Genomic DNA, 24,628 nt, shown 5'->3' with positions numbered 1-24,628 from the left:
TTACAGTTAAAACAAATGTGCTGGTTAAGCATGTACATTAACACTTAAATCCTTACTGGGTTATCTTTGATTTCCTGTTTGTATGGTTAGTTAGTGTAATCTGGTAGACACAGTCATTCCAAGTAACTTACGAAGTATTTTTCATTAGCACAGGAGCCTCAATGGAAATGGAAAGCCTAACCTTTAGAGTTTCTTTCCATTAAGCCAAATATATCCACAAACGGTAACTGACTGAGAGCTGCAGAGACATTTTAATGCATGCTATATGTAGACAGAACATAATATCACATGTCTATTAGGCACTGTTTGAAGCAGCTCTCAGGCCATTTCACGAGGACTAGTTTGCGCAGTGAGAATGAGAATAATGGCGAGAGATACAATCAAATTGCCTGACATTACCTCCCATTCACTGATGCAGCCTATAGCAGGGAAACAATGACTACCTGACAATGAGACTGGGCTCCTAATTAATTATTTAGACAGATAAGCAATTCTTTCATCTGCTGGGTCATGGCTGTTGCATTAGAGAAGCTGGGTTTCAAACTAGCATGTCACTGCGTGAATGGATGAGAGATTGTCTTAATGCAACACCGAGTCATTAACGTGCAACAAATGAGGAGATGGAGCGAGCGAAAGGGAAACATTTAAAAAAGTGTATAAGAATTTGTAAACATTTTGTACTTTCTTACAGTTTTGCGGTTAGTTTGCTTGGATTCAAACTTCCCAAGAACAAAACTTTGGCAAATATTTCAAAATTTTCTCTAAATCAAGAGAAATATCAAGAGTATTTGAATAAGACGAAAAAGGCAGAGGTCCATGCAAAACAGGTCGCTGTTTAATGAGGCAGAAATGACAATAAGACCGAGGACAAAACAAAACAAACTGCAAATCTGCTGAAACAAGAACTGAAATAACAACGGTTGGCAACAACAACAGCTCTCCAAAGTCAATGCCTAAGTAGCTTGTATTTACCCCTCCTGGCCCCTTCCTTACCTTTGCACAGCTGACTAACCATGGCATGCAGTGGTTGTGGTTGTTAGACTGTCAGTCTCAGAAAGGTATACAATTGGTTGGACACAGCCTAATCCCCTAATCTAGTACCTGAAAGGTGTGAGAGGAGGAGGGGTTTCCAAAGCTATTCGACCATCTGACAAGAACTTCTGATGGAGTATCCTTCAACACATATTAACTCGAGTAAGTCCAGACCTAAGCTGACCTACGTTGAGTCAATATGCATTTGTCCATTTTCACTATGACACAGTTTCGTTGAAATGTTCCTCTCTTTGTACTCCTACAGGCTGCAAATGCATTAATGTGTTCCAATCTTTTCTGCCCAATCAAGCGTTTTGTCCTTGAAGGAGCTGAGTCAGCTGTACGCTGCTGGAAGACACACAGAGGACCGGTTTTCACCCAAACATCTGAGCTTCAGCCGTTCACTCTGCAGGTTTGAGAACAGCACGCTCAGCCCATCTCATAATGTGCTGCTGGCTATAAATGTCAACATCTATCTCCTAGCTGTGCAAACAGATGGCAGTGAATAACATGCTCAAAAAAAAACATATGTTTTACTGCATGGGTGTTTCTTCTTGTTGGCATAATCACATTCTCACTCACTTAATAAACGTAAGGACAGCTGGTTGCGTGGAAGAGGACTGAGGCTCACACTTCGAAGCAGGTGTAGTTTATCATGCGAGTTTGTTATTACTCTCACCTGCAAAACCAAAGTGAGCAAAAAGATTTCACAATTCAGCCAAACTGAGAGTGCGCTTAAAATACAGCTGTTCATTTACACACCTGAGGCAGGGCATAAATAACAATTTACTGTTGGGAAAGAAACATAGTTTGAGTTAATGATTGTACATAATTAGATCTACATCACCCTCAGTACTTTGCCAGGGAAAATAATCTAATGTTTTCCTTTTTTAATAAATAATAACCTCATTTAAGAACTCCCTCTACCCAAAGACGCACTGACACTGCTGCCACTGAGGATAACGCACAAGCAGTTCAAGGTAAGACAGATAGACTGTAAAGCTGTAACTAAACTTTAACAACTTTGGCACACAGTGACACACATCCAAATACACACACACACACACACACACACACACACACACACCCTAGTGCAAACACAGACATACCAACGCTTTGAACAGAGATATGAAAACTCACACACTTGCAGATGCATGCACATTGGCAGACAGAATTTAGTGAGACAAACGCGCTCACTTCGAACGTAGTACAGACACACACGCACATTCACACACTAACGTGCAGAGACTGAATTAAATTTGCATGGGAGGAGGAGAAACACCGGAGCCAGCAGATTCTGCGGCCATCAGAGCGTCGACTGGGGAGCTGGAGTGTGTGGGACACGATCAATAAATCCCACAGAACAGCATATCAGAAACTCTCCGATGGCTTTTCAATAGGTTACTGCTTCATGGACTAGACTGCACATGCGCACGCACACACGCACACGCGCGCACGCGCGCACACACACACACACACACACACACACACACACACACACACACACACACACACACACACACACACACACACACAACCATAGACGTGGATACGGGTACAAACATGCAGCACAGTGCATAAAGATGCATGCAGAAGCGCACCTGTAGAAACATCCACACATACTGTGCCTTCCAATACACACACAGCTAAAATGAATGCTTTCATAAGTGTAATAAAACTGCTGTGGACCTTAAAAAGAATAATATGTAAGCACAGGGTCCCCCACAGGAGACACCAGCCCTGCTGAGTCTCCAGCATATTATTATTACTTATTGCCACTTTATGTTGTTAAACAAATAAAAGGACCTGCCTTTCTGATTTAGGACAGTTTTTCAATTATCATATCAAATTAATTGTTAGAAATGTCCTGTCGGGGGCAAATTAAGGATCTATAAATCAGTGTTGTTTACTGAGAGACGGAGAGAGAAAAGCAAGAGTTTGTTTTTCATGAAGGGAAAAGCAGCTGCAGCCTTTCAAAGAGCAGAGGGTGGCAGAATGGCAGAGTTCAGACCCTTCCAGTCTTTTTACACATGAAAAGACAAGGTCTCTATTTTCTATGCCAAGATCCTGATATTATTTTTTCTGAAAACCTGCATGCTGAACCCACAGAGAGTTCATCGAACGAAAGCCTTCAAAGAACTTAAGCTTAAAGAACAGTCCTGGACACGATTTTCCATGTTTTCAATGTTTTATGTATGTAGGCACGTTCTATTATTAATTCATATTAGATGTTACAAGGTGACTGTTTGACATTTAGACTGCACCACCAATCAAAGCAGTTAAATCCAGCTCTGCTGCGTGACAACTGAGTCCCCTCAGGGATCAACACATGTCTTCAGCTCTTTGATTCGTGAATCATGAGATAAGTAAAGGTTAATGAAACATAGCACATCTTAAATGAATTGAAACACGATGACCTTTGCTGAGCTATCATGGGGTTTAGAATACATTTGTAGGTTTAGCAATCCAAATAGATCGCTTTCCAGTACATGCGGGGGGGACCACCTTTGGGTGGCACGGAGGTACAGTGGCAACACTGTCGCCTCACAGCTAAAAGGTTCCGGGTTCGATTCCCGTCTGGGGTGCTGTTGGTGCTGGGGGCGTGTCTTCCACCATGCCATTGGTGCCTGCCGCCCGTTTCTCGAGGAAAGGGGCCTTTCTGTGTGGAGTTTGCATGTTCTCCCCGTGTTAACCTGGGGTATCCTCCATAAAAAAAACCACTAAAAACATGCAAGAAGATCACCACCTGACCAATGGTGACGAAAAGAACTGGGCCCCCGGGCGCCGCTGTCGGCTGGCAGCCCACCGCTCCTGGTCTGCCGCGGAGGAAGGACTGACCAAGGATGGGTCAAATGGAGAAATAATTTTACAAGAAGCATGGCGTTTGCAGTGTGCACTGTGTGACGTGATGTGATAAATAAAGTACGTCTCTTCTCTTCTCTTCTCTTCTCTTCTCTTCTCTTCTCTTCTCTTCTCTTCTCTTCTCTTCTCTTCTCTTCTCTTCTCTTCTACACCGATAGGAAAACCCAATGCAGCCATAATAAATTCAGGGAGCTAAGAGTCGCAGGAAAACTTCTGCCTTTCTGGACGATCATGGAATAATTCTCCTTTAACTGCACTCTGAGCAGCACTTAGAGAAACAGATGGAGATTCTTCCAGCATTGTTCTGTCAGTCCGGCATGTGAGCTGTGAAGTAGCTCATGCAGACTTCAACCAGTCTGCTCGATCACTCCATCCTGTATTATTCACAATGCAGCATCACTGCTCGCTGGGCCGTGCACCACACTGCAGCAGCGCTGGCTCTCTGTCCACCCATACTGAACAGCATGCTTCAGCTTAAAAGAAGCTCTCCTCCCTTGGTTTCACTTTCTCTCGCTTCACTTTAACAGGTGTGGTAGAGGGTGACAGGAGGACAGAGTTCGGCTTCATCATCATCACCACAGAACCTGATCTGAGAGGCTTGCTCAGGTTTCATTATCACAGCAAGTCACAATCCCTGGGTAATCACCAAACCACAATGATTCATTAATAACCCACACACTTTACCAAAGTGCACTGACTTCATCAAGCAGCTTGTTAAATTTATATTCTTTTTAGAGACCACTTTGATGAAACCGGTGACAGTTGGTGTTAAAAGAGCAGAAAATCTTTGAACAACATGAGAAATAATGTTTTCACCCTCCTCACACATGCGCTGACCTTGTTAAATGGGATTGTCCTAGATTACTTTCTATAATAGGCTGCTGTCATCAATTTCACTGTCTCCAAAATAGAGTAATATTCTAATTATGTTGCACATTATTATCAAGCGGGGGTATCAAAATACATCAGCTTTGTGTTTTTGACAACTTTGACACAGTAGATCTAATTTTTCATTGCTTTGCGCAGCACAATCATCCACCATCTCAGGGCTCAAGTTCATTATTTCAACTTTTCCCACTGCACTGGACTTCCCCTGCATCCTCCCGTAGCAGCCAGTGGAAGGGTTAAGACTGCGCAGGTGGTGAACATGCTTTCACACTTTGCTCAGTGGTATGATATGTACTCAGTGTAAGGTTCATGTGGACATAAGTCTCAAGGTGTGTGTGTCAGTTTGCCAGGTGTTTATATAATGTGTTTATTAGATTCTCAAGGACTGAGTGTGATAGATGAGGCTTTGGTTCAAAACTGCTTGCTAAGTGATATAAACTAATTAACATTGTGCTGGCTGGCTAGGCACTAATGAACCTAAAATCTTTTTTTTCACAAGCAATATTAGATCATTAAAAATGTAATCTCTATTGGGTCTCTGTTGACCTCTTTGCTTATTTACTTGCTCTTTCTCTCTCATCCAAAAGAGTGTGAGCAATTCCTATATTATACTCTGGCTCTAACAGCAGCACTGCCATGGTGTATTGGGCTCATCTACACTCTAACACACATTAGAGCACACACTCACGCGTCAATCTGTGCTGATAGCAATGAAGAACAGGAAAAAAAAGGGAATGGAAATGAGGAAATGGGGATAATTACAGCGGAACAGCAGGAGGAAAGGGGTCATTCACGAAAGCTACAATTAGCAGCGTGTGACTGTGCTGCCATACTCCTACCCAGCTGGGACAGTAAAGATAGTCTATTCTATTTGAAATGTACAGATTACTGTGTGGCAAAAGACAGATATTTAAAGTTAGAGTCGGTAATGGATTTTAGAAGCTTTTTTTTTGTTTGGTTATATTTGTTGAAATTCTCTTGACATCCCGACAGCGATCATTAAATCAACTGCTCTGACCCCCCCCAAAAAAACCATATCTTTGGTTCAAACCTATTTCATAAGGCTTTGATTGGATGGCCTACCTGCCCATTATCTCATTCAGCAGCTAAGCCAGCAGCACAAAGGACACACACGCAGCTGTGAACAGCAGCTGGCAGGCCAGGTAGCCGTTTCAGAGTGAAAGACTGAAAAGACCTTATTGCGATGGCGACTTTGCTTTTGTTTATATGATTGTGGCATTCAGCATAGTTGTTTATTTATATATGTATTTATGCATTTATGTCAGGCAGTGCACGTTCATGCGTTCTGGGGCATGAATGGAGGGGGATGGGATTTGTTGATTGTATACTTTTAAAATCTAGCGTTCTCTTGCTGGTTTCTCCAATTTTACCAACTCCAGCATTCAGCGTTCAATTAAGCAAACATACCTCATCTCATGTGTCTGTTAAATTTGAGTATTAACCTTCATCGAGTGCATAAAACACTTTTATATTGCACTGTATTGCATTGTGAGAGTGGATTAAAACACATTGTTGGTGAACATTTGGAAAATAAGTTCAGTCTCGACATTTTGCGACTTGGCAAATATGTTCATTAACAATGTTTCCTCGACACAATATGTTTTAGTAAATGTAAACCCGGCGTCATTACATTCCTCTCGCAAGGTTTCCTGTTACAGAGTAGTCACATATAAAGGAGCCAGGAGACAGCATTGGCCAATTTTGAGCAAGTGATAGCTAATAAAGGCTTCTAGTGTGGGGTTAAGAGTTTGCAAATGTAAGGTGAATCCAGCAGAACCCACAAGCAGCCACTTAAGTGAAGCCAAGAAAGGTGAAACATGAGCTGTATGCTTCTCACTTACGGTAATGAGTGTATGGAGTTATTACATCAACCTTGCCAGTGTGCTTATCAGTCTGTCTTTTCATGATTATATATCTTGTTAAGATTCAGTTTCCACATTAACATGGTTCAGTTTTCTTCACTAAGAACAGATCCTCGGCCGGAGAATCAATGAGAAGAAGATCCCCGCCTTCCTTAGATTAGGATTTATTTTGTATTTCACTTACAGCCACTGATGCTGGATGTGTTACTGCAGGCTTACAGTTACCACTGCATCCTCAGCACTGCATGACGAGGACTACAGTGAACATCAGGGGTCAAAGCTCTCGTCTGGAAGATTTTATTGTGTCAGCTTTGATGTTGACACAGATTAAAAACCAGACGGGAGCTGAAGAAGATCAGGAAATCAATCTTAGCTGTTTTAAGAATTCGCAGAGGGAGTTCCTGAGTGTGTGATTGAATATCCATCTATGTGCTGCACGTCTCTCCTTTCTTCACTCACTTCATATCAGGCTATTTCACTCATCACACCCCGTCTTTGTTCACTCACTGTCTTTAACAACCCACACACACACACACACACACACACACACACACACACTCCTTTCAATCTTCCTTTAATTCATCTGCTCTCTCCTCTAGACTCACTCTTATCGATCTGTATGTTCACCGTGAAAGAGTGTGTGTTAACAGGCTATGTGTGTGAATACGTTCTGTGTGTCTGCAAAGGCATGTGATTGTGTGATTTTCAGATGTGTGTGTGTGTGTGTATTTATGTCGGAGTGTGTGTTCAAGAGAGAAAGAGAGAGAACAGAAAGACAGATCCAGTGAGAAAATTATTGCAAAAACATGACAGATCAAAGAGTAAACTATCCACACACTGCATTATTTTAATACCGTGCTGTGGAGCCACCGTTTGCACAAAACAAAAACAAAATCCACCTTTAAATGGAGCCACCAAGCAAACCTGGAGAACACTAGACAAACCCACATGACAGAGCCTCGCACAGCTTTGGCTGTCAATTATATGTCCTACAACTGTTAACTACCTTGTTCCTGAAAGTCGGCTCCGAGCACCTCTTTCCTGATTACATCACACACGCGATTGGTCGGGGACCAATGTGTACATTTATTTATTTTCTAGCGGTTATTTCTGGGGGGGCTTTTTCCTTTAGTTTGATAGTATGTTTGAACAGAAATAGGAGACGGGGGAAAGAGAGAGGGGATGACATGCAGCAACGGGACCTGGACTGGGCCTCTGCGGTAAAGGCTCATTTATAATCCCTCGATGCACGATCTACAGGCTGAACTACAAGAGTCCCTGGAAAAAAAACTATTTAATGATTACTCAATTACCAAAATGGTTGCAGAATCATTAGTCAAGTGACTAATCAATGAATTTACGAATTGATTCAGCTCTCGGTGAAACCTTCAACGGCAATGTGTGCTAGTGTGTTTACACTTAGCGTGTTTGAGTGAAAAGAACATGAAAGCCTTAGCATTTCACTCAATTCATCATCTGAATGGGAAAAATGTAAATAACATGTAGGTGTTAACGTGTCTGCATTTTATGTGTGTGTGTGTGTGTGTGTGTGTGTGTGTGTGTGTGTGTGTGTGTGTGAGATATGGGTATGTGAAAGTCAGCCCACCATGACATCAGCCTCAGGGAACAGTTAGGTGATTTTGATTACAACATAGATCAAAGGCACTGAGCTCAGCAGACACAGCGCAGTAACATCTATCCCTCACAGTACGTTTGCCACTGCTGTTTGTGGAGGGAGGAAAGGGGGAGAAAGAGCAAAAGGAAGGAAAAGGGAGAGAAATACAACCCGGCCTCCTGTACATACAGTATGCATAAACTCATTCAGTATATACAGCTACACACTCTACGGGCTGACACAAATATTTGTTCAGGGCCTGTAAAAATGAATAAAACTAATTAATAATGCTTCTTTTTCCCTCCCCTCTAAATCTGTGTCTACACAACACTCTGACTGTACGTCAATGTAATTCCACCATCATCTCATCATGAGGAGAGGGGGAGAAGACAAACAGATCAGTGGGTGGCAGAAACATTGTCTTCATCAGGCTGGATGCTAATAATTAGGCTGCAATATGCCAGAGATCAAAGCGGTCATGTTGCCCTAAATTAGATCTGGAGGTCGTTACGAGCTGTGATTTCTGGCAGTCCACACCTGCAGGATTTCAACCGATCAGAGCAACTTTGGATCAGTAATGTTTAGCAGGATTTGTGAATTTGCAAAAGACACAGAAAGAGAGGAGGGTTTGAGGAGAGAAAAGTTGACTATGAATACAAGAGCCCACCAAAAACCCCTTCTGACTATTAGTTAAAAAGAGAAATAAAAGTGCAACAGCCGTCCATTAATTCACATGCAAAAGATCACAACAAGAGAAAAGTGATTTATGAGCAGCTTCTGTACAAATGTCTTCTCTGTATCAGCTGCGAAGAAATTCACACCTAATGTTTCTACTGTTAAGTAGAAAGTTGCTTCCTGGTAATAAAAGAGATGGATGTGGTCTTTTGAGTCAGCACTGTCTTCATCTTCATAAACTCTGTTCAAAGCACATTTACACTTCACAGGTGATCCAAAATATTAAGCACTGCTGCAGCAGAAGCCTTATTCAACTCTGTATTGTTCATATTATGCTGCTTTATTATGAACTTTTGGCCTTATATTCAAAAGGTGTGTATTCCTTTTATTAAATAATGTAGCCTTAGAAAGTGAGGTCAAGGGGTCCACACCAAGCATCCGTATGTGACGAGCTGGGAGTGAGAATGGGTTGAATCATACACTTTGAGACTGAATATCATGAGTCATATTTCCAAAAACAATGCACATGGCGAGTTGTTGTTGCTATACTGTGTATTCATGTGGTAAATAAAACACTTTTTAAACTAACTGCTACATTATGAGGTGCTACATTTAGCTGTTCCTTGCACTCCTCAAGCCAGCGCTATAAGACTAATATACAGTCTCTGTTTGGTGGTCAGCTCAGCTGTTCTAGTTGAATGCTGCTACATGCCTCACTCGACCAAGCAGACGGCTGGCGCAGCCTACATTGAAACCTGCTTGTGAAGTGAGGTTGAAAGGGTGTGTAGAACACTTAATGTGTATGTCTCTCACTGCTACATCCATATTTTGTGCATTGTCTACAACGACGGCAATACCATGACAATTGTTGTTATTCTTCATGTCGAGCTCACACTCCACAGCAGCAGATTTCAAAACCTCAGCAATGATGAGTCCAGTGTGCGATTGGAAAAGAGGCCGTGTCTGTCGGACAATACTTTTCATTTCCCATTCGCTGCTCATCATATGAGCTGTGACGGTAATATAGCTCTGAGTAGCTATTCAAGTCCACCCATCTGTGGTTATTGAGGTGCACTCTGCTTCTGTGAGGCTCTGTGTCACTTAAGCTTTTGTCTCTCAGTACAGAGCTGCTATCAAAGTGTGACTAAAGTGTGGCCTTGATGGAATTGAATACTTTGGCTCCAGCGTGTTCAGTTACCGCCGAAATTCACTGTTGTTGACCACAGAAAACGGCCGCAAGTCTTTGGCTATGTATTCACCGATGCATAGTGTTATTGCTTCAGCTCTGGGACTGTTATGGCGAAGCAGGGCTCCTTCGGCCTGGCTTAAGCTTTGTTTGTTGTTTTGATTCGAGCTTTTCCGGGTGGCGATGCGCTAAATGGCTTCTCGTGTTTGATGTTTGACCATGGCATCGAGCCATATTTCTATTGCGATATCCAGAGATTCGATATATCCCTACCCAGTAGCGGTAGTAATAGTTTTGTGGATGTGATGCTAAGTAGTGCATTAATGGGAATAACCATTATGTGTTAGCACTGAGCTATCAGAGTGAGTTATATATATAATCAATTCAGGAATCGGAAAAAAAAAAGAACCGCAAAAGAGAATTAATTTTTTCATCCACCCCAATTTAACATGAGGGTGTTGTCCAACATCTAATAACTGTAATAATCATTAATTAGATTAAATTAGCACGCAGGTTAATGCGCTCCAAACAGGAAACTGTTACACCACCTGCTCCAAACAGGAAATAAGCAAGGAAGAAGTTGCCAGGAGATGCAGGGTACCTCTAATGTAGAACCTCCTGCCTTCAGGCCAGCAGGAAGATTCACTGTGGATCCTTGTAAATCCGGTAAAGAGCTGTCAGGAGACTTTGTGTGGAAGAGACAGAAGCTCTGAGGATTTCAGTAGTTATGCAGACAGCAGCAGTCTGTCTGATGGGCCTGTAGTTTCAACACTGGCATGGCTGTGTAGGAAGAGGAGATTTTTAGCGAGAGGCAGGGAAGGTGTTGAGCTGCTTGTTCAGTAGTTGCTCTGCTTTTTGGTCACAGTCTTCAACTTTTAAAGTTTTCGACAATGGCAGAGGAAGGGGAGCAAAGTTTACTTTTTGCTGTAGGTGGCATTGCAGGCATGGAAATAATGACACGGGCGATGGCACTGCAGCTCAGTTTGCGTAAAAATAACTGCTCTGAGCATCCTGAAATTATCTGCTTCCTTGGCACCTATCCCGGTGTGCCGCAGTTCCATCATCTTCAACTGGCATCCAGTCAAGAGCATGACAGATGCAGCATGCAGATCATGACACATTAGCGGCCCTTCCATGATACATACATGCTAATTAAGAGGGACACATATTTCATATATTACATTTCATCATGATATATGCACTGAGCTCATATTCAGAATTCAAATCCACATTCATTCTAAATCCTAGTTAGTCAAGCTAGTCACAGCTGCTCCATCCTGCTGCTGTTGGGCTGGTAGCAAGCGACAGAACCACATGCAAAATGCTGTGTTGTACTTTAAAAGAACAGTAGACACCCAAAATAGATTCTTTTAACAATGAGCTTGTTTGTGCTAATTGCTAGGAAGCCTGTATGTTTACAGTGACACTGTTCCTGGGATGACGGATTAATTACCAATTTAAGAAGGCTTTTGGGAGGAACTAATGTTCCTTGGGAGGACAGATTTTTGTTTTTTGAGGAGAAAAGTCTGCACTTTCAAAGGTTCAACGTGGTGGTTAAGCACCAAATAACACAGTTTGTGAAAAAGTAAAATCACTGATTTACTGTTCACATGATCAATGTCTCTCTCTCTCTTCTACTCTGCTGGGCAGCTGAAGAAAAGGTTTCTTGCTCTCAGACCCATTTAAATCATCCACCTGCCACACTATGGAACAAACCTGACAAGCCACCCTGGCACTTTTTTAATTAAAAAGCAAGAGTGAGCAGAGTGAAGACAGCACTAGAAGCATTCGCACTGGGATGACCTTATTATCTTTAACTCTAACATCAGTGCTACTGAGATCAAATCAGAGGGGCAGTAAGAATGAGAACAAAATGACAGACAGTGATATTACTGGAACTTTATCCTGCGCTCCTAACCAACGAACAAGCAGACTGTAACTTCAGTTCAGAGTCAGACACAGTGAAATATTTCACTCAGCTATGCCCAGAGAGGTATTTGTCTTATCAATTGCTGCCACAGACCAGATAAAAGGTTTGAACTCCGAGCTGGTTTCAGCTACAGACCTGTCACTAGAATTAATAATACTATCAGTGTCTTTCAGGACACCCCGAGGCACGGCAGCAGTTCACGGACGAACTGACAAACAGCCAGTCACAACCGCTGTTTGTTATTCTGCCCACAGTTCAATATAATAAGCCCCTGTAGGAATTTACCAGTGTAATCATTCATACATTTGACACTCTCTCTTCGCTCTCTCCTGCTCTTCCTCTTGTCCCTTTTATCAATCCTGCATCACTGTGGCTGAGCTAAATACCAGCCTGTGTTTCTGTAAGAGCACTGAACAGAGTTTGAACCCAAGTCAAACCTCTCAAAGCCACCCCAGTGCTTGAAGTGTATTACAGGACTTGTTGAATGTGTTGCATAGCTCAAGAGATCAGCGTGTTTATGTTTCTATATCCTTATTTCCACTGAAAGTAGCATCAATTTTTCATGAAATCTTGACAATCTAACTAAACTGGAGTCTCTGTCGGTCAGTCTGTCCTTCGATTCTCTTGACAAATGTTCATCTGACCGACTTCACACATGGCAGGTGTATTGGTGAGTGTGAGCTCTTGATATCTGTGACACATATTTATTAGTAGTGTGTTACTACCACCTGAAGTGCACACAGTGCAATATATTGGCAGGGAACCCCTTTAAACTGTTACACCACCGATCAGCATGCTGGGCTCACAGTCATGGATGTATTAAGAATAAAAGGATACAGTGTTAGAGGCAGTGCTCTGTGAAAGCTGCACAGTGGCACATGAAGCCAAAAAAGTCACTTCCCGCTGTAAAGAAATTACCTGCATGACCGCACACTGCACATGCTCTATTATCATGGCAGGTGTACTTCTCAGGACCAAAGGAGGTGCAGTGTCAGGTGTGAAAACAATGAAAATCACTACTAAAAATCAGTAAATGTATGTCCGGTTCATACATTGATGTCACAGAGAGCACACGGTTCAGATCAGTCTGTTTTCTCTCCCTAATCCCATTGGACCAGTCACTCTTTAGTTCAGTTGCCTTTCACTTTACCCCCAATGGCTTAAAGCCTTTCTTAAAAATGTTTGCTTTGTGTGTGTGTGTGTGTGCGTGTGTGTGTGTGTGTGTGTGTGTGTGTGTGTGTGTGTGTGTGTGTGTGTGTGTGTGTGTGTGTGTGTGTGTGTGTGTGTGTGCGTGTGTGTGTGCGTGCGTGTATGTGTGCGTCTTTTAAAGTGTTCCAAATTGAATTATGGCACTACAGAGCCAAGGACATGATTACCATAGCAACAAGCAGAGATAATGCGTTGGTTAGGGCCGTTGAGTATTTGTTGTGTGGTGGTTTGGAGCTCGACCAGCAGGCACAAAGCATTCCTTCCTTTATTTGTTATCATCTGTCTCATTTGATCCCTTTTTTCCCTGGCACATTATTTGTAGTCTTATGTAGAAATGAACAGCTGCCATCTCTCTATAACACAAACACAAATGCACACAGAGGGACTTATGGTGTCACTATTTATACATTTTACTGCAAAATACATGATAATAAGTCTTTATAACTAAAACTTTTAGTCTCACACGCAGAGCACCTTGACACCTCCTCCATAGAATCACGCCGTGCACACACACTTTTACAGTAGCCGCTAATCTGGCCTTTCACACCACTGTGCTGTGCAAGCTCTCAGCAGGCTATGAACAGTAGCTGAGCTGACACCAAGCCTCCTCTGCCAAATTAACAGTTCATGAGCTGGCTCATGCAAAAGCTTGCCCACTACTCACAAATCCTTCATGTCTTTTTTTATTGCAACACATGTTAAAATGTCATCAGGAATGAACTTTTTTCTTGCCTGATCTTTCTTTTATTTCCACATACGGGCGCATCAGAGGTGACCAGTGACTAAACAGTGACTTTTTAACAAGTGGTAAGGCTTAGCATCGACTTTCACTGAAAAATACCAAATTTAAATCACATTTTAATACAGGTACAGTTTGTTTAATGAGGGAAAATAAGCAGCTCTTTGTGTCAGTGTGTCTGCATTTGGCTTTGCTGTCTTTTCACTGAGTTGTACATTGCAGTCTTTAGTCAGAAGTAAGCCTGCTTTCGATTCATGGGGACCCTCTGGTGTTTACATGTGTGTGCTTTCACATGCATGTGTGTAGTCACATACATTTGTCAGAGCATGTTCTGTCAGCGCGGGTTCAGCCTGAGATGAGCCCGTGGTTGTACGGAGTATATTCCAGTTCTACTCTGACATGTTTTGCTGCTTGTTAACCCCTTCTTCAAGGCTCCATCTGGACACCCTGAGACACACTCACCACCCAATCAGGTGGTAGTGTGCCGTGTAAAAGACTACAGAGTGCCATCCTGTTCCCTGAGTACTCAGTAATCTGAGAACAAGCTGCCAGCTGGTGTTAAAGGGCTAAGCACACAGGCAAAATTGAAAGCCACTTCAGGCAAATACTATTACTGTTATGTACAGAGTTTCTAACAGGTTTGGCTAATAGCAAAAACATGAAGTAAAGGCTAGGCAGAAATTTTATTTTATAGTTTATGAGAAAGCTCCCCAGGTCAGCTTTACATTAAAATCACGAGTGCTGCAGTGGATGCCAAACCGTCTTTGCATATGGATAGTAAACTCCAGAAACAAGCTTCATTTTTTCAGAAAGACGTAAGTGATGATGATGTCCATCTGAGCCAGACTGTGGCTACAGATCTGAAAGTCCCAAATCCTTATGAAATTTGTGCACATAGACATCGCAAATGAGGAAACATGACGTTGTTTATTCAGCATGCTACCACTTGAGACCTGATGTCTCTCAGAGCAAAAAGTCAGAGCCTCAGGAAGGTTAGCTGATAGTGAAGCCTGTTAGAGACCAAGGCACGTACACAACTAGATACAGAATTTTAATGCTTCATACATTTCGGTGGGATGGTTGTACTGACACACATACACGACTGATTTATTAATAGATTTGATATTAAGTCAAGCACTCTATTCCTAACGCTTCCCTCTATCAGTTACATTTAACTCCTGCTCCTTTTCCATCTGTACTCTTCTCTCACACATGCTCTACACATCCCTCTCTGACTCTCGCTCTCTGCCTGTAAACATGTATAGAAGTACGTATCAATCCTACAGGGGGACCGCACAAACACCACTGCTGCTCCTGCTCATCTCAAATGCTGCCAAGCAAGGAACTCTGGCTGATTCAGAGCTTGTTATCGCAACACACAGTGATGCAGGGAAGGGGACGCGGGGAGCAAGTTGCATCCTGGTGCCTCAATATATACAAGTGCATACTGCACACAGTAATCAGACCACTGCATGAGATTTGAATCCTTTCATGAGAGCCATCTAAATTGACTGCCTCTCTCTGGTGTGTGTCTCCTCTAACCTGTCTGACTGATGCAAATCTTGTTTGATGAGACTGAAAGTAAAGGAAATCATTATCAATTGCATCCCACCACCAGTGCATCAGAACTACAGGGGGAGACTTGAGGCATTTTTGTAACAGGCTCAAAAAATAGCCCATCGAACCTTTTGTTCCTGCTCTACTGTCAGAATGAAATGCAAAGTGTGGGCACGGAAATCCACCATAATCCAGCATCTTATCACTGTATTCAGATGTACAGCGATGCATCCACCACCCCCACCCCTCCACATGCATGCACAAACCAAGCTGCTCCCACTTGACTGCTCTGCTGCGGTCGCAACTTATTAAAATTTAAACGATTTCTTCTCGGTCAAGCTCGCATAGGACACTGGAACAACCTATTAAAGCAGTAAATAAGAAAAGTATTCTGTTGATGCAGTTAAAAACAGAACAGGACATGAGAGGTGAAGTTGAAAGTACCTAAAGGACTATTATCACAGACTCTCTGCCTGAAGGTTGCTCCTGTTAAGGCAGACAAAATACACGCTGCATGGTGCTGTTACAGGAGAGTTTGATATCTGTATTTCTTTCATTTTATCAGGTATGAGCAGCAATCTTCATTATTGGTGTCAATCAGGTGACAGTTTGACACATCAGCTCTCTAACATATGAAACACACACTTGTCTTTATAGGAATAAATGGTTAAACTTGCCAGACCCCTCATGTGACCCCTCGTGTGTGTGTGTGTGTGTGTGTGTGTGTGTGTGTGTGTGTGTGTGTGTGTGTGTGTGTGTGCGTGTGTTTTAAGAAGCACATACACACGCGCACACACAGCTGCACACTTAGAAGCAAACACATCCACACTCGTCATGCTTTCATCTAAACTGCAGTGCCAGAGCAGATGGTTTGCACAACCCTGGGTTCACTTCCTGAAACAAAGAGAGAGAGAGAGGGGGGGGGGGGGGGTAGAGACTGTCTATCTCATCCCATACTGTCCTTCCCAAAGCATTACTGTAAGCAGAAGACAATGCAGCACTGAATGATTAGCACACACATACTGTACACACGCACACAGGTATCATCTCTCATCACCTCCGTCTCTTTTCATTTCCATCCTCCTCTTCCACTCTGTCCATATTTTCTCCCATTGTTCCTACAGAGCTGTGTGCAGAAACTCTAGCCCATCCTCATCCATTCTCACCATCCTCTGCCTGCATGAACTTTTAATGGCAAACTGACAGGAAGACTGCACTGGCATATGGCTTGGCATCCTCAATGGGGATGCTGTGTATAGTGGAGTGTGTGTGTGTGTGTGTGTGTGTGTGTGTGTGTGTGTGTGTGTGTGTGTGTGTGTGTGTGTGTGTGTGTGTGTGTGTGATGCATTTTCCGAGATGGGGATTCAATCAATCATTTCAATTAATTTCCAGAGTCTACAGAACGAGAAGATGGAGAATAAAAAACAATCACAACAACTTATCACTGCTGTTATCTACTGTGTGAGTCTGCAGCTTGTGGAAGGATGAACTCATGAATTAGTTCATCCTGTAATGTACTGAATACATAGTGCAAATACTCCTTATCGCTGCCTGGCAAGGGTACGTTTGTGCTGACAAATGTATGACTAACACTACAAATTCCTGGCACACAGTAACACCTCAGTAGCATCATTGTAAGTGACTGTCTCTGCATACTGCCCTGTTTATTGCAGTTTGGGTATAGCTGGGGAGTCTTTGTGACTCAGTGAATATTCTTGCTGGCCAACTTTTCCAAACACGTTGTACATTTCAACATCATTCGACTCAGCTGTGATATTACAAAAGACAAATCTTTCTCAGGCTTCTGGCATGTTAGTTCTCAGCCCAAGAGTTTCTCCAGATACAAACGCAATGTATTGGCATCCAGATCAGAGGAAGCCTTAGTGGCAAAATACTCACAATCTTAGTCTTCATCACTTGTATATAGCTTGCTTTTCCAGGATTTTCTTCCTCTCCCTAGTTATTACATACACTAACTTTCACAGAACAGTCTGGAAATGAGTTGAAAGTGGCTGTGGTCACTGTCATCATAGTGTCAGAACCGCTGCCATCATGGCTGTTTTCAAGGCAGACCAGTCAATACACGTAACAATCAAACCCCACCAGACTACCTTAAGTTGCCCACAGCTCTACAGAACTGAGTCCATTTGTTGCCAGCAGGACAATTTGCTTTCAGCTCAATGTCACATGCCAGGTGCCGCTCTGTAAAAGCACTTTTAGTCCAGTCATGTTTATTCAATGCCCCCACCATTCTCGGTTGTTGTGTCGAACGCAGAGTGACGTGGCACTGAGCCATGGCCCGCGCGCTGCTCACCTGTCTGCCAGCTCTCATTACTGCTCAAACCGCATCACAGTGCACTTATATTACATACTGTCTAGACGACATCATAGTCTGGACAAGACGTAATGTAATGGTTTCAAAACTCCGTCCAGAACAGTTTTCTGTTAGCCTTGAACAGTGTTACAATAATGAAATCTGGCAGTTTTCACTGCAGATGAAGAATGTATTTCACTGCATGTCTCGCAGAGCTATTATGCATCATTAGCCTATTATGTCATATGCACAGCATGACAAGCACCCTCATTTTATCAGAGTGGTCTGCAGAACTTTAATTTGTTCAGTTACTACATATGTAAATCCTTAAATGACCCTAAATTTTACCTACAGCACCAAAACTATTGTCAGGTTTGAGGTCTGATGTGTCTAATTTACCTGACAGACCCTGAAGAGTGACTTTATTCAGTAGAATATCAAGACCATCAAACATAAGAGAGCTGAATTGCTAGCTCAACCTTCAGCCTGCAATCTGTCACTATCCCCTCCCTATGTACACACAAAACATGTCTTCAAACTCACGCACATGCGCACACACACACCAGTCTGGTTTCATAGTGATCTACAGAGCTTGGAAAGAAAGTAATGGCACCATATTTTACGTAAGATTCACAGCCTGAGGCTAACGAGAGTCAAACACACAAGTCAGCTGAGCAGCAGCACTGCTGAGGTCAAATCCGACTCAGACACTCTGCCCACACTGCAGAGCTGTCTCACCAAACCACAGAGAGAGAGAGGCAGAGAGAGTTTGAAAAAAGTGTGAAGGTGTGTGGGAGAGAAGCAGAAGCAGAAGCAGGAGTCCTCTTCCATTCATGGCATTTGAAAGCATTAGGATTTGAGCATTTGAGTATTTCTGAGCAGAGACGAAAATGAGGGAGAGAAGTTTGAGATTCGCCTTTATGTGTGAAACTGGCAAAGTGTAAATGAAGTGTGGAGAGAAAGACGGAGACAGAACAGACAAAAGAACCCGTAGAAACTGTCAGTAAACTCTCACCAGGTAGCAGACAGCTAACCACACGCCATTTATTCATAAATGCTGACAGGTTTGCTCGTGACATTTAGTGTGAATGAGCCGCTTCTGTATGACTTGCTGTTAGCTGTGGAGACTGAGGATCAAATCTGAAATGTGTAGCGCAAGCTCACTGAAAACATACTGCAGGCTTGGCAGAAGGTGCTTCAGATGGTGCTGGCAAGAAGGGCTCTATGAAATGCCACAATATGAAGGCAACAAAAGGCACATGCGAGGGGATTTTGAGGCTTTCAGTGAGGCAGCAGGTGTTCAAGAAGATTTACAGCTGTTTTCCTATTTCCATAAAAAATCCTACATGAGTTGGGCTGCGCAATATGGTTAAAATTAGTGTGAAGATGTTAATATTAATATCTATCTGATAACAACATGTATCATTATATAAGAAAATGTGTTCAAAATCACATATAAACTAATCAAAAATAGATGTTTAATGGACTTAACTTATATTACACTAAACTCTTCACATGTGTAAGGCCTTTTTTTTTCATATTTTATCACTATACAGTCCCACTAAAAGTTGATTAACAGTAACAAATTACTGCCAAACCATCAACATTTGGTCTTTCTATGTACTGTGTGCTTGCTTAGATGACTTTGTGCAGCATCTGTTCTGACATTTCAACTTTTAACCGTGCTTAAGTATGCACTATGTACGACAAAGAAATTAAGCTGCATTTAAAACACAAATATGTGGACAAACTCTGCCTAATAAAAGAACGATGAGGCAGCTGAGATAGAGTGGATGAGAAAAGAACTATAGACAGAAACACGAGTGGAAAGCACAACTAACAAACAGCAGCTTTTTTCCAAGAAAGCTACCGTACAGTCATCAAACCCTGCACAACACACACACACACACGCCCCTTACTCCGACACACACCTGTACTTCATGCCAGTGTGCTTCCCCGTTGACTCCTTGAGTGAAATGTGGCGTGGAGTGAAGGAGCCGAAGCTGCGAGCGATGATGGCCACGGTGCGGAACTTGGCCCTGGCTTGGTTGACCACGTTGGGGCTGGTGGCACTCTGCTTGCTGTGGTCCCCATTGCCCCTCTTCAGGTTGTGGTCCGTGCAGGCAATGGACACCTGCATGGCTGAGCTTCAGTGGAGGGAGCAGAGTCCGAGACGAAGAGGGAAAAGTGCGGATGGGACAGAGACCGGCAGGGGAAGCCTGAAGTCTCAAAGAGAGCGTTTCGCTTTGAATCTCTTGATTCAGCGTTTCTTGTCTTCAAAGTCTGTCTTCAGGTTCTCCCACTTTCTTATGCAGTTCTTTTTTTCTTTCCTTGAAAACGGATTAAGTCGTCAGCCGCTCACTTGCAAACGCAGTGTCTCCATTTGGATCACTTTGTTCTGTGAAGCAAAATAAAGCTGCAAAACCTTTTCCTCTGTTTTTTTTTGTGTTACTCTCACATCAAGTCTTCCATTTGAAGTCTTTCCTTGCAAAAGAGAGGCAGCGGAACGGGTCAATCATCAAAAAGCCTGAAAAGAGCAACACACTCCTCAGTTCTTTGAGGGATGCCCAATTTATTCCCCGACCGGTCTTCCCTTCTCCTGTGTCCCGCCTCTGACACCGAGCACAAGGAATTGTCTAACAGGGCTTCAGCTGCAGAATGACAAACAGACGAGCTGGAGAGAGTGCAGAAACAGAGAGACGGAGATGCGACCCTGGCGCTCCGCTCTCCCTGGTCTGACTGTGGGAAGAGAGAGAGCGAGAGCGAGAGAGCGTGAGAGTGAGAGAGAGAGAGAGAGCGAGAGAGAGAGCATGAGAGGGGAGGGGGGGTGAAGAGGGAGGGGGCAGGGTCAGAGGAGGGATAAGGAGACAGGGGCAGAGAGGATGGGGTAGTCACTCTCAGGTCCTGGCAGGGTGCACAATCACACTTCTGCCATCAGCACTTTTGCCCGTCTTGTCACTTCTTCTTCTCCTCTCCTCGCTCCTCTTCTCCTCCCTCTTCCTCAGCACTCCCTTGCTCCTGCCTGCCGATGTTAATGCGTGTCACTAATGTGCTTGTGCCCCAGTTTCCCCCCTTTTCTCTCCTCTCCTCTCTTCTTCCCTTCCTCACTGATATTTTGTTTTCCATCTGATATTTGGATGCTCCACTGTTTTTGCCTTCTTCCTGTTACTCTTCTGTTTCTCTGCAGGGCAGCTACTTTGCTGTCAGCGCACCTTCAGGGAACTGAGAGGCATGTGGTTCTCTCTCTCTCTCTCTCTCTCTCTCTCTCTCTCTCTCTCTCTCTCTCTTCCAACCCACCTATCTCACTCACCCTCTCACTCTCATTTTCTCACCTGTCACCCATCTTTGAAGGTTCTTTGCTCTCTTCTTCCTCAAGGTTTTCCATGAGGCAAAGCTGTAGCCCTTTATTCCCTCTAAAGGCGACACACTGTTCTCTCTGTGGTATCTTTTCCGGTCTCTTTATCTCTATTTTCCTCTTTATCTCTATTTTCTGGACCAGTTGATCCTCTACACAAGAAACAAATACCCGTTGACTCTGTGTCCTTCAGCTGTTGTAGCAAAATAAATCCTGCCACTATAATGGATTCAGCTCTTTCAAATATTCAGTATATGATGAAGGATTACATATGCTGTAATTGGTCAACTAAATTAATCTTGTGCAGGTTTATTCATCATACTTTCACACATAGATACGAATAATGTGCAAAAGTCAGAAACATATATTTGCTGACATAAAGCAATCATTTTTTCCCCCCGAAATCTCCTCACACACTTAACATACAACCCCCATAGGCAGCTACAAATCAAAGCAAAACGAGAGGAGGGTGGATGGAGGGGATGGGGGGAGGTGTGCAGAGACTGGAAGCAGGAGAAAGAAAACTAAAAACAGCAGGCTGGAGCATAACAGGAGGAGAGAAGGAATTAATGTAGTTGTGTTTGATTAAAGCACAAGTGTGTGATTGCATATGAATGCCTGTGTATTTGTGTGTGTGTGTGTGTGTGTGTGTGTGTGTGTGTGTGTGTGTGTGTGTGTGTGTGTGTGTGTTTACAAAGAGAGGTGATAATGTTGTGTGCTTTCCAGTAATTCTATAAGGGGTGTCAAGCGGAGGTAAATGGAGCCTTTTGCTGCAGGGTCTCTCCACAGTCTCTCTTTTTCTGTGTGTGTGTGTGTGTAGATGTGTTTGTGTTGGCAGTGGATGAGCTCATGTGGTGTAAATGTCAGCAACGCACTGATTATACTGTTTATGCAAGTGTTGGGACAGAATAGATGGACCATATCGTTATCTGGACTCAACAAAAATGCATAAAAAATGTGAATGTGTACGTATATCGGTTTGTTTTGGTTTCTCCTCAGTGCATCACACACCCAGCTGAATGTGAGCCACATCTACTTGGTTACTTTTCTGGACAGCTGTCACGTAGCGATAGGTCTGGGTATTGTTTGAAAGTGCTGACGCAACAAATGCAGTCCAATAACAATACTTTTTATGACACCTTTCTTTGAGGGCTATAAACATGAAATAGTGCACAGATACAGATACCAAGGATGAACTCTAATGACTTTGGTGACCCCTTGAATGTTCCTCGAGCAATGCCATCTCTCTCTGAGGTGGACACTTGTTCTTTGGAATGAAATGTCTCATCAGCTACTGGACAGACTGCCGTGAAACACACCTTCATGCTGATGATACCTTAGGTTTTCATCTACCGCCATCAGGTCAAAGTTTCATTCCCATAAGCCTCACCTGTACTCGTTTGGTGTGATGTTTGAAATTAGTAAATTTTGAGCAGGCATTTGATGCTTTTGGTACCGTTAGACCATTTAAAACTCAGTGCCACTACTGACATGCTGACATTCAGTATCAAAAAAGTATTGAGGTTCGATACCCAGCTAATCCCAGCTGTCTCAAATGTATTGGGAGTAGCAAAAGGCTTTAGATTGAAAATTTGTGAGCTTGATCCACTGAGACAAGACTATAGTGTACACTGGGGCTCCTCCTGCTACACTGACCTTGACCAAATAGGGTTTTGGAATCGCTCAATAAGAGCCTTTTGAGATAAAGTAGCTTATGGAAACCGGGGCCAAAGCTACCTCTTGAAGAAATTGGTTACACGTGGCTGTGAGTGATTTGGATCTCATCCACTGTTATAAACTGCTGTATTTCACTGATTTTATTTTAACAGCACAGCAGCCCATTGTGTGATCATGTAATCAGTCTTTTAATCAGCTTTTCTGAACCCCCCCCCAATCTTAAAACCACTCCATCTTTTTCCAGAATAACTTTATGAACACTGAAATTAAACTTGTCTCTGAATAACAAAAAGGTTTATTTGATTACACAATCAGATCAAACCTCCGGCGCTGTGTGATACACATACACATACATACTGATTCTGAATATTTGAAACCATTTCAATACTCAGGACTCATCTAAAAAGAAAGAAACAAATGTGTCTGAAGTATTTGTAAATGTATTTCTCTTATAATTCCAGAGAGAAGCTGAGGAGAATATAACCTTTCACAAAAAATCCCAAATTTCATGCCTTCAATGTTCCATCAATTCTTCACTAAGGTGTTTAAAATAGTATTGGCTATCACTATTTTTCAAGGTACTGTATAAAAATTAGAAATTCCAGTATTGTGTCAACACTAGTATGTAGTGAAATATGTACTGTTTGTGCGTATAGTGTCTATCAGTATCAGTACAGTGTTTGTGCACAGGGGAACAGACAGCGTGTTTTCTATCCAATTTCAGTCCTTTAGAAATGAACTCCTCATATTAGCTCCAGCCTTCCTGTTCCGTCCTTCCCGCCTTCCTGAGAAGACGTACACAGCCTCAGTTCAATCTCACACCTAATGGAAAAGCCGCTATACAGCAGCTCATTCCAGATCGATCCTGTGCTATTCCACAGGGGAACAGCAGATTCCCAACCAATTCCACACAGGGAGTTGGAGCTTAAATCCTCTTTCCTCTAATGAGGAGGGGGAAATGCTGAGTGAAAAAAGACTGTGGTTGCAAAGTGTGTTACTCTCATGGAGTGTGTGCAACACACCAGTCCATCCATCACTGTCAACAAGCCAAAGCTGCTGGATTAAATTTGTATTACTGTGAACACAAAAAACTGTCTCATTTCTGTGCTTTTTCTACACTATATGTGATCAGCCATTTGAATTAAAGGTCATCAAACATTCGGCACTCAAACTGTGAATCACACCAGTGACCTAAAATGATCAAATCAACCCAAGTCTTGTATGTGACCTTTAAAGGCAGACTAATGATGTGCTTTAACTTCTTAAACTCTTCTATTATTGTTAGGAGTGTAGACCTCATTTCCACCTGTTTAACATGTTTCTGCACATGTGGGCAATCTGTGTTTGACACTCAACCTAACTGATATATCAGACTCAAAGAATATAATCTCTTTGTATGTGTAATTAAGAATTACGAACACTAAACTACAGCTAAACTGTAACTTCACAATTAGGGCTTGAAATCACCAACAGCACAGCAGTAGCCAGAATTAAATGGTCACATAGGCACAATAAAGATAACTATGTCAGTTTGAGAACTCATTTAGCAAGAAATTAAACAAAAAACACCATGTGTTTGGGATAAAATAATAAATTGATGGACATTTAACTTCACTTAAGGTAAAAATACTGCAGTCAGAAATGTTTTGTTAGATGTAGTAGAGCCTAAGGAAACAGCACATACTGTACATATTGAGAAACACCTC

The 24,628-nt window shown here is 42.6% G+C and overlaps 1 protein-coding gene across 3 annotated transcripts in view; it reads right to left on the bottom strand.

Annotated features, from left to right (window-relative positions):
• The window catches only part of kcnab1a (potassium voltage-gated channel subfamily A regulatory beta subunit 1a), a 95,420-nt gene that overhangs the window by 46,282 nt on the left and 24,510 nt on the right, over window positions 1-24,628 (bottom strand). The window contains exon 1 of one of the 3 annotated variants that reach the window (XM_070970266.1): window positions 19,822-20,631. The exons of the other annotated variants lie outside the window; for them this stretch is intronic. Within the exon in view, the coding sequence (XP_070826367.1) occupies window positions 19,822-20,030 (209 nt within the window). The 5' untranslated portion in view covers window positions 20,031-20,631. Of the gene's footprint in view, window positions 1-19,821; window positions 20,632-24,628 lie in introns of those variants that run through there. 3 annotated transcript variants of the gene reach the window in all.

The sequence above is a fragment of the Chaetodon trifascialis genome, chromosome 9, assembly GCF_039877785.1.
Source record: "Chaetodon trifascialis isolate fChaTrf1 chromosome 9, fChaTrf1.hap1, whole genome shotgun sequence".
Classification (NCBI taxonomy): domain Eukaryota; kingdom Metazoa; phylum Chordata; class Actinopteri; order Chaetodontiformes; family Chaetodontidae; genus Chaetodon; species Chaetodon trifascialis.
Note: the sequence above shows the minus strand (reverse complement) of the source record. Positions and strands in the feature narration are given on the sequence as shown.